At 42.3% G+C, this 16,525-nt stretch overlaps 1 protein-coding gene across 9 annotated transcripts in view; it reads right to left on the bottom strand.

Annotated features, from left to right (window-relative positions):
• ST7 (suppression of tumorigenicity 7) overlaps nucleotides 1-16,525 on the bottom strand; it is a 257,050-nt gene that overhangs the window by 50,139 nt on the left and 190,386 nt on the right. For all 9 annotated transcript variants that reach the window (XM_074315680.1, XM_074315683.1, XM_019743205.2 and 6 more), the window contains one exon: nucleotides 12,402-12,516. In XM_074315680.1, the coding sequence (XP_074171781.1) occupies nucleotides 12,402-12,516 (115 nt within the window). The remainder of the gene's footprint in view (nucleotides 1-12,401; nucleotides 12,517-16,525) is intronic.

Raw genomic sequence — 16,525 nt, forward strand, 5'->3', positions numbered from 1 at the left:
TCTTGCTATGGATCATTGTCTAAAAATTACTTACTGGTTTTGCCTTCCATAACAAAATAGAATCTGGTTATTTCTCAAGTCAGCCTTTCAAATATTAAGATGGTTAAAATACCTCCACTAAACCTAATATTTTCCAGAATAAATACTTCTAGTGCCTCAACTGATATATTCTTAAAAACTTCTCACTTTTGTTCCAGAGCCATGGTGATTTCAAAATATGAGATTTGAAGTGGAAATAATCCTCTCAGTCCCTGAAATCTGACCAGTACAGAGCTCAAGGGACATGAGCAGTCTGAACAGCTACAGCCACTTGCCTGAGTCCCCACTAGGATGGCCCTGGTGTTGGGCAGCTGGAACTCCTTGTTGGTTCTAATGATCGTGTGGGCAACACAACCACCTCCCGATCCTATCCTAATTGATTTCAGCCCAAGCCAGGTCTTTTCTCTTTTACTTAAGTCATCGAAATTTTTGAACCTATAAGCAGGATTTCCCAATTGACTCCATTAAATTTTAAATCTTAAAACCACTAAATCTTAACCGTATCCTTCCAGACTATCAGTCGTCATTCTGACTCAAGCCACCACACACAGCTCTGTTCCACACGCTTCATTAGCGTATAACCTTCCTCCCTATATGATCATTCTCATCATCAGAATTACAGCTAATGTTTATCAAGGGCTCATTAAGTGCCAGGCAGCCCTGGTGTTAATCACTTCCTCACATTATCCTCTTTAATCCTCACAGCAACCCTGTGAGATAGGACCTACTATTCCTCCTGTTCTACAGGTGGCAAAAGTGAGGCATAAAATATGTCAATAGCACATATTTGGAACAAATTATGAGCCCTGCCCAAAGCACGTGATTTTTAACTGTGCTGTGTTGTCTGCAAAGTCTGATTTTTAAAAGCATGGACCACCACGGCAATACTAAGAAGAGAATCTGGGAATGGTATGCTAGGGACCACCTTAAATTTGCAATGGTCTGCAATGATATCTGTGCAGCCATTTACTGATTATAATAGGTATTATAGTATTTATACCATTAAATAATACCATTCATTAATAGTATAATAGGTATTATGACCACCTTGTTTCACGTTACCTAAAAAGATAGTATTAAAAGCATTGCAAATGTTACCAAATGTTTTATTTAAATAAAAATATAAATACAGTTGACCCTTGAACAATGGGAGGATTAGGGATGCCGACCCCACCCCCCCATGCAGTTGAAAATCCAGGAATAACTCTGACTCTCCAAATACTTAACTACAGTCGTCCCTTAGCATCCGTGGAGGATTGGTCGCAGGACCTCTGCAGATACCCAAAACCACAGATGCCCGAGTCCCTTATATGAAATAACATAGAACAATGCATGCAGTCGGCCTGCATCTGCGGGATCAAAAATACTGTTTCTGGTCTGTGATTGGTTAAAGCTGCAGATGTGAAACCCATCTGGGGTTAACTGCATAGCTATCGAAAAGCATCTGCATATAAGTGGACCCGTGCAGTTCAAACCTAGGGTCAGCTGTACTTCTAAGGCATTCCTATCATTCAGAAATATGAAGAAAAACTGGCCATAAGAAAAGATGAAATACTGCCATTTGTGACAACATGGATGGATCTTGAGATTATCATGCTAAGGGAAATAAGTCAGGCAGAAAAAAATCAAGAACTATGATTTTACTCATATGTGAGACACAAAACTGAAAGCAACGGACAAGACAAACAAACAAAATTCATAGACACAGACAACAGTTTAGTGGTTACCAGTGGATAAAGGGGTAAGGAGGAGGCAGAAGAGGGTAAAGGGGGTCAAATATGTGGTGATGGAAGGAGAACTGACTCTGGGTGGTGGACACACAATGCAACACACAGATGATGTGTTACAGAATTATATACTTAAAACCTATATAATTTTACTAAACAATGTCACCCCAATAAATTAAATAATTTTTTTTTTTAAAAAGAACGAAGTACTGACTCATGCTGCATCATGGATGAGCCTCAAAAACATTATGCTCCAGAAAGAAGCCAGACACAAAAGGTCACATATTGTAAGATTCTTCCATTTACATGAAATGTTCAGAAAAGGCAAGTGTAGAGAGACAGAAAGTAGATTAGCAGTTGCTTGGGGCTGAGGGTGGGAATGGGGATTAACTGTAATTGGGCACGAGGCTTTTTACTAGTTGATGAACTGGATGTTTGCACAATTTGGTAAATTTACTAAAAAGTTTTTCATTGTAAAAAAATTAATTAATAAGAAACATTTAAATACTGTTGCACAGACTACAAATATTTTCACACCTACTATCTCATCTGTTTTTATTTAGAACAAGTTCCTTAGTAAATCTAGTTGGAGCTTCAATCACTTCTCTTTCTTTCCTAACTGTTCATAAACCACATAGTCATTTCTAGAATTTTGCTGGGATTAATTTATTAGCTTAAATTCTTTTTAAAACGAATCAAAAGCATTGAGGGAAAATAGAAAATAGGAATAAATGGCTGCATATTTTTATCAACTTATTAACACATTATTTTTTCTCCAAATAGCAGTGCTAAAAGATAGATCAAAGTATTGGACAAGAGCACACAACTGGGAAGGTCATCCCTCAAAAATCTTTTATTTTTATAGATGAAGAAACATAGGCCCAGAGAAGCTAAATTTTGTACTTAAGAACTGCTTAACTAATTAGTGAGAGAACTGGTCTTGCAATGTCATGTCCTTGTCACCATCTCATACTGCCTATGTGGTACTTGCTTTTATTTTCCTTGTAGTCATTCTTTTATACTTACACTCTCGTCATCATTTTGCTTGGAAAATAGCTTCACAATTGAAGTCTTGAGACTTTCGCTTCCTCTTGACTTTAGCCACCCGAACACCTGCTTGGAGATTTCTACCTCATTTGTATGTACTTATTTAGCTCTACGTCTTTCTGATCTTTTCATCTACTTGAAGCAAAAGATTAAATGATTTAATCAAATGATTTCCTTTACTTTTTTTTCCATTCAGAACAACTATAATCTCATCTTTTAGAATCTCCCATCCTTCTTGAACCAACTTCCATTTAAAAAAAAATAAATCTCTGTATCTCCTATTCCAAATAATGTCATCACAAAGTAAGCTATTTATTGAATCTCCATGTATGGGTTTACATTTATCTTTTCTCTGAATTAAAAATAAAAGAGTATGGCTTTGATTTTTTGTTATTTGTTTGTTTTCTGATTCAGAGAATATGTCTATGACTAATGTTCCCTTCTTTTACTATTATGAGCTATAAGAGAACATGGTCTCCTTCTCTTAAGATTCCTCCTTTTTGGTAAGAATTAAATCCAGGGTATTAATTACTCTCAGGCTTTGTCTACATTAGTAGTAACTGAAGTGTCACTAAGGCAAGAATTTACCAGATGCTTTGCTTTTAGCAGAGGAGACTTGTAGACCTACACACAGCCATTCACATCATATACTCCACTGTCTCCAAATTCACAACCTTGAAAGACTAGGTGGACATGCCACCTGTTCCCCACGTTCCACTACGATGTGTCACTGTTATGACTCAGCAGAAGTAGGCAGGTTTCCATGGTTGACACGCGTCCTTCACGTGTCTTAGTCACATGGCCCCAAAGACAGTATATCTAAGGGTCATGCTGGGTCTACAGGGGCCTTCATTTGCTGTAGGTAAGAGGTCACCAGACAGCAAATGAGATTAAGTGGTATGGTTTAAAATAGGAAGTTCTAATCACCCAGGAAATAAAAAAGTTCCTGCACTGGGCATTCCATTTATTGTTTAAAGAAGAAAAATCAAACTGTAGTAACTCTTTTCTGCTCACAGTTTGCAAAACCTAGCCAATGTCTCCCTAAAGAACAGAATTCTGCTTCTTCACAGTGTCTCCAATCACGTTACCAGTCCCGTTCAGTGGCACTCCACTCCTTCCCGTCTGAGCGTTTCACATCGTGTGTTCATCTCTCAACCACCTCAAGTCAAAAAAGAGCAAAGGGGAACCCATTGTGCTGGTCTCTTCACTTTGCGGTCAGATTGAAGCCCTTTCTCTGCTGAAATGGCCTCCAGGTCTCTCCATGGGCTTCAGGATAAAATCCGAGCTAGACCCCAAACTCTCTGAGGTCTCATCCCTCCTAACTCACCCAGCTACAGCCCTCCATCCCTCTGCTCTGGGGGGTACGTGCAGTTCTCCACACAAGCCATGCTAGTCCTGCCCCAAGCCTTTCAATATGCTCTTCGCCTCTAGCAGCTTCATTGCTGGCTCAGCTCAGATCCCACCTCCAAGGGGCAGGCTCCCTTCACTGCCCCAGGTGAACTGTCCCTTCCGTCTTGGGTTAAATTATCAGTCTTCATCCTTACAGCACTTGTCTGACCTCTTATTTCCCTCTCCTACTTACCTGGTGTGCTTTAGGAGTAAAAGCTGTACCCAGAATACAGAACAATGGCTGAAACATAGTTGGTGATTGGTGTTTGCTGAATGAAATCTTAAATTAACGTACTAACATCTCACATTACTTGATACCAGCTTCCTTCGATATGCGAACACCTATATCTAATTTAGCTTCTGGGAGCCAAGCGTGCTCAGTGCTGATGGGTGTTTCAGGAGGGAGTCAATAACCTCTTACTTCTCAACATGTGTACTGCGTTTATCTTTGCTTATGGCATTCCAGCAGAATGCACGAAATTATACTAGATGTCTATTTGAAATAGCTGTAGAATGAAAAAGTAGGGGAGGAAGAAAGCAAAAGTGAAAGCTGAAACAAGGTTGAAGAAAAGTAGAAAAACGTTTGGCCAGAAACTAGGAAGGCAAACTACATTATCTTCTGGATCCCAAAGACCCTTTATGGGAATGAAGCTGCTGAAAGCAAAGGTCTCCTCAGGGAAAATGACTCTTAACTTTTCAAAAGTCATAAATGGCTTATAAGAGCAAACTTGAAATTCAATATAATGATCTTGGAAGAATTTTATGTGATTATGAGTCAAACTGTTGATTTGATGTGTCTGAAATCCCACGGAGTAAAAAACTTAGGATGGAATAATTTTTCAGTGATAATCTTTTGACCTAGTTTCCTTTTGTTCATCTACAATAATAACAATCGAGATGTAATTTTAAAAGAATCATTACTGTTCCTATGCATGAGATCGGTCAACTGAGGGTCACTTTCATATCTATAAATCTAAAATGGTGTGTGAGAGGTAGCAGCGGCAGATAGTTAAGTCCCGAAGCCCCTCGCAGGAGAGGAGTAGTACGTCTAGAGTCTCGGCTCCCTTTCATGTCTGAATGGCTACCCTAGAACGGGAGTGTTAGAGAAGCAACGGACATAGGGCTTGCTCTCAAAACTTTCTTTTTCTGCATTCCCCACAGCACATTTCCAGCAGGTTCACTGTGCATGGGTTCATGGGTTGGCATTTTTCGTGTTTGTTTGTTTTTTTTAACATCTTTCTTCACTGAACTGAAAGCTTCTTGGTGACACAGAACAGATCATATTCACCTCTGAATCTGGAAGCACCTAAATGTTAGTATCTTCAACATAAGGGTTTCATAGGTCCTTGATGAATTAATTTGAAAAATTAACCTAAGTACTCTCTGTAATCATTTAAGATTATGGAGTATCAAGTATCTTGGTCAGGCAACAAATCGATACACTTGAAGTCTGTATTTCCAACAGATTCCTCTGGAGCCACAAACTGACCTACCATGAACTGACCAACCAAACAGACAAAAATGACAAACAAAAATGCGGCCCACTTCTCCTTCCCACCTGTTTGTGGACTATGATGCATCACTACTGTCCTCTAATGTGGTGCTGTCCCCAGGTGGCTGTCTTCAATAAAATTTCTCAGTTTACTCCATGATATGATACAAAGAAAACAATGGAAATGTAGAATGTTTTTGGTTCCAAACAGTGTGAGGTCTTTTTGTCCCATCTTCAAAAAGCCAATCCAAAGTCCTCTTTTAACGAAAGGGGAAAACTTCACTGAAGAAATAAAAAGGATTGATCTACCAGAACCTCAGAAAGGTGCAGCACCTAGTAGTCCAGTGCTTCAATCGGGAAATAAGACATGACCTTAGTAATTGGGGGGGGCCGGGGGGAGCAAGCAACGTGAATTTAACTACACCCAGAAAAATGCATCTATGCTACAAAGTCAAACACCAGATGTTATGTGCAACTTTGGGATTGGATTACCCCAGAAGGCCTGTGTCAGAGGGCCCTTCTGTGGCTGGTGCCCTGGAGCCGAACAGCAGTTTAAGTTATGGTCATGGCTGGCTGCAGAGGGACGTTACCTTGGTAAATTATGATAACTGGGCAATAAGGATTACTGAAGACAACATAAATTTAGAGGGTTTGTGCATGTGCCAACTATGTGAATCACAGATGGATGCCTTCATAAAATGTCTTCTGGCATCAGAGATAGACGAAGCTTCTCGTGCAGAGAGTCTCTACTGAAATAACGTCCGCTCCAGAATCCTGTTCATGGCATGTGCACTATGACACTCAATCACTGTGTAATCCCAAAGGCCGACTCCTCGTGATAGTCCAACCTCTTCGATTCCGAGCTTGCAGGGTACCCAGTGCAAAGCTGGACAGGGTGCCCTGGTTTCTAGGTGACTTGTGCCTGCAGGCCTGAAGCTGTAAGCCATGCATCAATGCTGATAATCATTTTCCTCTCTGAAGCAGCAATGTGATTCATTCGTGTATCTTTCACACAAGAATTCTCTCTAACTTCTGCCTGGTATCCTCGATTTTTTCCAAAAAAGCCAGCCCAGGCAAGGGGACCGGACAAGGCTTACAGTCTGACACAGGGACTGACTGCATCTCAAACCTTCTTTCTGGAGTGCAGCCTAATTTGGTGGTGGATATGTCTCAGAAGCTGCGTGTGCCTGTGGCATCTACAAGCATCCATATACTGGACTGAAAAGCACTGTTTTGTTGGTCTGGACAGCCTGAGTAAAGATTTTACTACTTGGTCCCCCTGGCGTCTCAAATCCCTCTGATTCTTGCCTGTTCCTCAAACATGAAAACAGCCTAACCAACATACAGGACATCCAGTGACCATTTCAAAGGGACTGTGATAATAGCTGAGCATCACGTGCTAGTTACAAGGGCTCGGACAATGAATAAGGTTTGTGAGATTTTTACTTATAACTACCGTACATGATGACTCTGCAAAACAATATCAACAAAAAACTTGTTCTCAGAACAGTCTCCACATAGAGTGATTCATTAATACTATCTTTAGAACTTTTAAAATGTTTTCAATCTACTGAGATGAAAACATTTCCTCCAATATTAGAAACATGTCCTGTTCTTAGAGTATGCCCTCTGCACATTACCAGATGGCAGATAATGACACTAATTTAGGATAGCATCAGTAAAAATGGTCTTGATATAGTTGTTGCATTTATATAACATTCGTGACTATAAAAAAGACCAGCTGTCCCTCACAGGGAGGTGTCTGCCCCCCAATTTATTGGGCCATCACTGAATGACCTACAGGAGTAAACATTCAAAAGAGCTTGGATTTGTAGTCCCACTGGTGCAAAGTGTCCCAAGGCTGAAACCATTTATCTTTTGATCAGGACTGAAAATCCCTGGCATTTTTCTGTTAGCTTTCCAAGTTTAAGAATTACATGTAGATAAAACTAAACATTTCTTAGCAAATATCTATATATCTGTCTTATTAGATCCAAAATTAATTTTAATAACGGCTGTAACACTGTCTTTTGGGGGCACAAGACTATCATTTTATATATGATTTTCCATTTGAACAAAATGGACTGAGACGGTGACGTTCAGGGGTGGTGACCTTGGCTCCTTATAATGGCTGATAGTTACTGAACTCTACTGTGTGCCCCACTCTCTTCTAAACACTTAACATGGATGAACTACTTTAACCCTCACACCAGATTCCCAGCTGTGTGCTCTGGGGCACGTTCCTCAGCCTTTCTAAGCCTCCAAGCCATTTCCGGAGAGAGAAACCGAGGCTTAGAAGGTTACAAAATTTGCTGAATTCACTGAGCTAGTGAAAGGCAGAGCTGGGGCTTGAGCTGAGCAGGCTGCCTGGGGCTGGCACTGTTCTGCCCCGGGAGTGCCCGCCTCTGGCTGCCTGGGGAGCTCCATCAGGAGGCAGCCACGTGCTCCCACAGGCGCCCTGCAGCACTGCCAAGCACAGCGCACTTGTTCCCTGGGGTTCTTCTAAAATCAAATGCGCAAATGATAATGAATAAGAAACGCATGAATTCTTCTCCACATTCCCACCCTAATCTTTGAGACTTAAGTTTTCAACCTAGACACCTAAACTTCTTTGAGAGGCAATCCAAAGCTTGTAACAACTTCCGTAATGGCTCCTAAAGAAGGTTCTGATGACTTAATGATGTAAAAAACATTTCTGTTTTTGTAGTATATATATGACTGGGGGGGGAAAAGATGATAATCCGTAAATTAAATGAACACCATACATCAAATCCCCTTTGTGACTAAAGAAATCAGGCCCAAGTTGATTGAAGATGGAAAGCCACATTTTGAAAACAGTTTCAGAAAGATAAGCAAATGTAGATATACCTCGTTCTTAAGGAATGATTACAAAGAAATCTTAAAACAATTTGGCATTACTGAAATTCTGCACACAGCTCTGGCCTGCCTAGTGCATGCCTTTGTAAGAGGAGTGAGAGGCAGAGCAAGTCACTTTAGTAAGGCTTACGCTTATGAAAAACACATGGGCTTCAGAGCTAGATAACCTGACTTGAATCCCAGTTCTGCAGTTTGCAAGGAATGTAGTCTTGAAAGTTACTTAAACTCACAAGCCTCAGTTTCTGCATCTGCTAAAATGGAGTAACTGCCTCCTTGCAGGGTTACGGCAAGGGTTACAATGCACTTGGCACATGATAGTTTCTCATTAAGTCGTACCTAATACTTACAACAACAAGAACGACATTAATAAACACAATTAAAAAAATACTGCCAAAAGAAGAGACAGTGGAAGTATAATGGTTAAGGCCATGGCCAGGAGTCAGACCACCTCAGTTTTTCTTTTGGCTTTCCTTTCCTCATAAAGTTCACGTCTTATTGAAACAAGAAATGTTCTCGGTTTATCTCTGTTCTCTCATAACATCTTCATGGCTAACTTTGACATCTGAGGCTCTTCCTTTGAACAAGTTACTTTTCTCTGCACCAGTGGGCACAGCTCAAAGTGGGGCTGATAATAGGATCTACCTGATATGCTTGTGGTGAGAAGAAATCAGCTCACACATGCCCAGCTCAGAGTCACGTCTCACCCTGACACGTAAGACCGAATAAATGCTAGTGTCATTTTAGTCATCGTGCGAAGGACACTCCAAAACCAGGACCAACCACCTGGATAAAAACTACCCACCCAAAATGTTGTTTAACAAATTGAAAATGAAAGAGTATGAAAACTCCTGAGGATGGCAAGACTGCATTGCAGACTAATGGCTGTAACAACATAAGAAGTTGTCTCAAGGGCAAAATCATCATTAGCTTGCAGAGGACCAGGAAGTGTGACCAATTAACTGGTCATCCTGCTCGAGATTCAGGACTTCCAAAAGGCTTCACTACAAAAGGAGTTTGTGGACGTCACTTTCAAAACTCCAAGCCAAAACACACAAACACACACACACACACTCACAGACACACGCACACTCACAGACGCACGCACGGTGAAGAAGAAGAAGCATGAGGCAAAGGGAATGAATGCACGTTGCCGCCCTCCTTTCCTCAGAACACACTGCTCTCCCCACCCACTACGCCGTGCCCTGCCACATTTCTAAATCCTTTCTGCAAAGGTCAGAAAAGCAGCAATAATCCCATCGTGTCACTTCCCAACATACTACTTAAAAAATTCAGTCACCTAACTAACCTAATAAAGAAGGATTGCTGTACCCAGAAGCCATCCAGGAAACAACTACCCAACCAGAGCATTCCAATTTGCAAAGATAACGTACAATCCTGCTGCTCTGGGTGTGGCTGTATGGAGAGGGATGGGAGGCTGGGATTCAGAGCTCTGCCTCCCGCATCTCATGCAGTAGAATGATGACATCTGAACCAGGGTGAAGAGCAGGGCACCCCGAATTGCTGTCTGCACCCCAAACCCTCTAAGCACCCACTTCCTCACACAGGAGAGAAAATGAGACAACAACTCGGCAGAGGTCCTCTGGGTCTCCAGGAAAGCAGCAGGAATGAACTTGAAATAGCCCATTTTACGGTATGGGGTGAGGGGCAAGACACATGTCTTAATAGGCTTGTGTGGTTGCAGCTCACTCCTCAAGAACAGTAACTTCAGCAGCCACTTCATCATGTTTCTACTGTAAGTGACACAGGCCTGAGCCAAGTCCACACAAAAACACCCTCCAGAATTTAGTCGGGGTTAGGTCATCTGCAGTCTATTGACAACTGCTGAACTCAAAACCCCTAACAAGGCATTTCAGCAACAGTATGTGTCCTGCCACTAATGAGACTTTTTTTCCATGAATAATGAATAAGAACATCATGTCTGTTGCCAGGTACACAACATAAACAAAACCCAACACAAGAGCCCTGGTGTGGCGAGTTTGTCCATTTGCAACAAAGGAATTGTGCACCGTGTGAGCCAAGTTCTAGTGGAGGGTGGGACGGCTATTGTAACAAATAATGGGAACATATGTTATCGGAATCTAATAAATCAGCTTTCAGCTGTTGGGGAACAGAGGCCGTGCAATGGGGCAGAGAGAGATGACAGAAGTCTCCAAATGAGTTCATTTCTTTATTTTACAATCTGTCATAATACAAAGCTGATGATTTCTGTAATGAACTGAGATATTCATGAAAGGAGCCTTAAGAGATACGCAATCCCAAAGGCTCTATTGGTGAAATCTTTTTCTCTTAAGCCCTGATGTATCCGGTTGAGTACAAGCCGGCACTGGCGATGAGACACTGGAAGCTTGTTATGGCACCGATGGCTACAGGGTGGCATTTGGAAAAGTGCATGGTCCTAGAACCCAACTATACAAGACTGGGTTCCTTTGGTACCAAAGACCATCAACATGAGAGCATTTTGTCTATGAGGTAGTCTCATGGCTTAGACTCCCAGTCAGCCGAACAGTGCAATTCCAGCACAGAAACAGAGAATGAAAGTGAGCTGATAGAAAGGCCAAACAGTTTTTCTTTTGTTTACTATAAAATACACCACAAATGCCTTTCTCCTTTTCTAAAATCAGTTCCATGCTAAGTAGCATGTATCCTGTTACACAGGGTGCTAGCGTTTGCACAGGCCAAGAGATACCCTGACTGGCTGAGGGCTTTTCGTTTCCACAAATCTGAGCAAGAATTAACAATAAAACAACAAAAACAGTCTCACAATGCCTCAGTTTCCCCAACTGTAGGGGGTAACAACTGCAACCTACTTCAGAGATTCCTTACGAAGAATTGTGTGTCAAACATAAGACTTAAATACTACACTTCGCTCTGTATGTTTGATGAATTCCTGGAAATTTTGACCTGAATAATTCCTTAAATGCACTAAAGAAAGAATATTTCATAAAGTACAAAGTGATCGTATAAGTACTCCCTAACATCCATTTTATAAGCAAATATATTTATATGGGGGAAGAGTTAATGAAATAAGGCAGAATAGTATGAAATTCTGCAGACACTACTGCAGCTACATCATGGCATGTAATTATGTGACAATTTTTGTACAATTAATCAAATAATGATTCATAGAGAATGGCAACATAAACAGAAGAGTTTTCAAATATTGAAGATGTGTCAGTTGTTTATCATTATATTATTATTATTGTTATTATTATTGGTATAAACCAATAATAAGAGCAGGTAAAATGGAATAAGCTCACGAGCGGATCACCAGAATGGCAAAGGGACATCATGTGAAGAAGTGAGGGTATTCCCCGAAGGAGGAGAAGCCCCGGGATGAAGGGGACACACAGGATTGTATCTTCAGATGTTTACCGAGTTGTCACAACAGGGCTACTGGCTGCTCGGAATTGCTCCAAAGGACCAACGTGACCAGCGTCCCTGTGGACTAACAGCAGGAGCTGAGCTGTCAGTGCCGCCCCCACAGAGTGCGTGCTGCCTGCGGAGGGTCCGAGGTCCCTGACCACGGAGGGAGCCAAGCGGAACACGTACCGATTGTGTGGACAGGGACGGTGGCAGGGACCTGGCTGGCAGGGCAGGGCGGGAGGGCGACAGCAGCCACTCGACATTCTGGGCCCACTAACCATGAAATTCTACGATTCTATAAAATGCCATCAAAACTATAGGTGAAAACTCTCTAAGAGGACAGTTGCCAAAATGCTGTGCTGTTCGGAATGATCCTTCCAATCTAATCACTGAAGTACGTCCATCAAAAGTGAGCGGTGCTCAGGGAGACACCAGTGCGGACTCACCGTCATACTTCGCCAGCACGGCCTGGACATCCGCGTAGGCCTGCAGCTCCAGGAGGGCTTCCAGAAGGTTCTCGTGGATGTTGAACATGCTCAGCAAGGGGAACTCCTTCATCAGCTAGGGAGGGAGGGACCAGGCAGTGGTTAGCACATAGTTTTCACTTTCAAAAGTACAAGTAACATGCTGAATTGTAATCCATTTATGTCACATAAAAGTATAACAATTTTTAGAAGTTTAGTTAATACTGAATTGTAAACAATCACACCAATTATTATTTTGTGAAGTAGTAAATGCTTACATATTTTCCTGTTCTTTTGGGAAAATGGCTACTTTGAATTTGTGAGAACCTAAGGTGGGAGAAAACCCAAAAGAGAGGGGGTTTCATAAAAACTGAGGAAGATGCTTACAGGTAGAGCTCAGTAATGTTAGAACACCACAGGGCCAAAGAAAGCGAACAGTGAAAAGTCTCTCAGGTGTCAACAGGTAAACTTCTCCAGGATCAGCCTGGATGGAAGCCAGAGAATAGAAGGGCGAACAAGCAGCCTGCAGACAGAGTGAAGGAGAAAACGCAGGATGATGACGATGGTGGCGTAGACTGAGAAAATGTGCAGCCAGTGACGAGAAGGGGCAGTGAAGCAGGGGCTGTCCAGCAGTCTGCCCAGTGCCCTCAATAAAACAGGACTGAAGATCATTTTCTGGAACTAAAGGGGCAGGTGGCCAGGAGGAGGTTTGAAGATGGGGGAGAAAGTGTAAAAGAACCCCAAAGGGGAGAACTGCTCAGGGAAACAGCCAGGCTTACTAAGGCCGTCTGAGGACCTAACGATTGGAGACCACGGATTTACGGAGGCTGCAACTGGCATGATTGTCAAGTTTAACTGACAGCAGCCCAGGGACGGTAGCAAAGATGTTGAATGATTAGGCTGAGCCTGGGCAGATTGAATTAGATTCAACGAAAAGTCTAGGAGCAAGAGATTTGACAAGAATGGTGAAAGAATGATTAAAGGAATGGCCTAAACATTCTAGACAGGATGGGGAGGAAGAGAGGGCCAAAGGGAATTAAAAGATATAATACTGAACGTCACAGGAACGCAAATGGAAAGAAGAAAGGAGCGAGATTGCAGAGTAAAATCTTGTCTTAGAGAAAGGTAACTGTCATCTTAAGAGAAAGATAACCAGGTCCTTTATTAAAGCAAAATTGTGTGTGTGTGTGTGTGTGTGTGTGTACATATATATAGTACATGTATATATCTTCTATTAAATCACCTACATGCGCAACTGTTTTCTATTATAACGTAATAACTTCTAACAAAATGGTATCTCTTTTCAACATCAACATCTTTAAAGCAATTATGCTGAGAGAAATAATACTCAGAAATGGGCTAAGTCACCATTCAGCAAGAAACCAGTGGGCACACTGCATAGACTACCCACTTCTTACATTAGAAACAGTTGCCATATTGTTTTGTTTTCTAAAGCCAAGAATCATTTAGCATATCTCTAAAAATAAATTTCTGCAGCCCCAAAGCATCACATTACCTACGAAAAGCACCTATCAAAACGATTATGTTTTCAGTAAGACTGAACCCCCAGAGACAGCCTGTAGTGTTTTCATTGCTGGGAAGGGAAGTGAATAAGTCATACCACACATTGCTGATGTTCTGTAACCAATAAAAGTTATTTCTTGTTCTGGTTCACTTTGATTCTGGTTGACATCATCCTTTGATTTTTTTTCTTTTTTCTCTTTCTAATTAGAGCTTGTTAGAATTAAAGCTCTCTGCATTCAGCATTTGGCAACACAATAAAGCCATTCTCTAAACTGCAACATTGAAACATTTACCATTTTTGACCAATCTTTCAGGTAAAGGTCAAACTTCAAGGACACAAGTCATATTATGTAATTTTAAAACTACAATTCCAAACATTAGTGTGCTGGAGCCTAACAACTGAGCGGGAGTCTTGTGTGAGCAAACATGGGGGTCTCGGCTTGTTGAAACGGAACTTGAAGTAAGATGCTAGGAGTTGGGGCAGAAGCGCTTTCATCGGAAGCTTGGACAGAGTGTATTGTGTCCAAAAAACTCATCATGAATAAAAGGCTTTTAACATGGCAAACAGCAAATGTAGGAGAGGTGATCGAAGTCACATGACAACTTAGAAATCTAGCTTCCCTTGTCTGATATGAACAAGAAGAGAAAGTGAGGCTTCCGCTGATCTGTCTCACGGCGGCCATGAGCTTGTCCTCTCTACCTGCACAACAGGCTTCTGTAGACAAAAGCCAGGAACATGCATGTGCTCCCTCGCTCTCCTGACTGCTCACCACAGGGCAACAACCTGGCCCCAGCCCCACACGTCCTCTGACTCTGCTCGTCCGCATTTGTAGGTGATTGAAATTGCTCCCGTGGATGCCCTCCAGTCCTCTTCTTGACAGTTTGGTGACTTGTCCTTTCAAACCCTGTCTCTCTTGGCTTCCCTGACACCTATCTCTTCTGGGTTTCTTATTACTTATCTCCTAGCTCTTTCTCTGGTTTCCAACTTGTCGGCTACTTTAGAAGTAAGGAGTCTCCCCAGTATGTCCAAGTACTCTTCTCACAAACACCCCCATTTCTGGGCCTACTTTTGCGTCCAGGGTCTCAATACCACCATCTCGGTGGGGATGGCTCCCCCATCCTCACACCCTGCCCTGAGCCCTCTCCTCCGCTGTTATATTAGATCAATTTGTAAACTATCTCCCGGACAGTTTTACCTGATACAGCTAATACCGGGCTCATCCATTCCTCCCCTCAAGCCAACCCTTCAGACCTGTTCTCCCCTCTCGGTATTTCCTATCTCGGAGAAGAGAATCATTAACCTTGGTCACCCTCTCCGCCCTCCCCACTACAGCCACCTTAGACTCTCTAAACTTCTGAACTACGATGGACAAAATGCCGATAGCTTCCCTCAGGCTCAGCGAAAGCAGCAATGCAGAGACGATACCCAAGCAAATGTGACGGTAGTGTCGTTCCGTCACCTCTCTTCTCCTTCCTGCTGCCGATACGTTAGCTTATACCCTCACACTTGGCCTAAGTCGCTCTAATAGCATCTTCCCTCTGCTTGCCTCTGGATCACCTGTCTCCCATCCTCCCTGCACAGCTGCTATCGTCATGGCTGTTCAAATATATCCTAGAGTCCATCATGTCCCTGCTTAGAAGGCAAACACTGACACGGCTGCACTTATCCCAAGAAAATAGGCAGATGTGAATACAAACTTACAAACAAGGCTGCTTATCACATTATTTATAATAGTGAAAAATGCAAGTGACTTAAAATTTAACCCATTATGAGGCATTTAAATATAAGATACAGTCATCTTTAGGGCTATTTATTATATGTAGTCATTAGTAGTTAAAGTCTCAAATAATTTTTAGTGGCATGATCTGGGAAATGCTAACGTACAAAGTTACATTAGAAAGAGGATGCAAACTATATTTTACAATAAGATCATACTTTTCTTCTGTATCTATGCATAGAAACATAGTAGGTAAAAAATGAACTAAATGTTTTAACAGTGGTTATTTCTGGTGAGACGAAAAGTGAGTTTTATTTCTTTCTCCCTATTTTCCCTGTTTCTAATAGGTTTTAAAGGACTATATGTACATTACATCTGAATCAGTGAGGAAAAACTGTAAGAATATTGGCTTCTTGTAGACTTCAGGACATACAGTCCTTCGCACGGCAAACGCAGCCCCAGTGACTGTCCCAGTCTCTGCACCCGCCTGTTTGTAGCCACTTCACTGCGTAAACACCACACTCGCACCACCGACCGATAGGCTCCAGGTCCCCAAGTAGGCCCCTAAGTAGGCCCCATGTACGCGAGGTCCTAGCTCCACCCCCCACCCCCGGGCGCTATCTGGCCAGCAGCTCGGGTTCCAGGAGCCCTCACCTCCTATCCGTCTGCCAAGTTAGCTATTCCTGCTGCGGCTCCCAGAGTCCTGTCATCGGGTCTATTGCTCCATCGTCCCAGGAGCCTGAGAAGAGTGTGAGAGCTGGAATTCCTTCTTACCACTAGGCGCTGGCCCCCCGACGGTCCCATCACAGGTGATCAGCACAGATTTCGTGAATGGGATGTTTTGTACAGTTCTCTTCTTTGGGG

This window comes from Rhinolophus sinicus, linkage group LG11, assembly GCF_036562045.2.
Source record: "Rhinolophus sinicus isolate RSC01 linkage group LG11, ASM3656204v1, whole genome shotgun sequence".
Taxonomy (NCBI): Eukaryota; Metazoa; Chordata; class Mammalia; order Chiroptera; family Rhinolophidae; genus Rhinolophus; species Rhinolophus sinicus.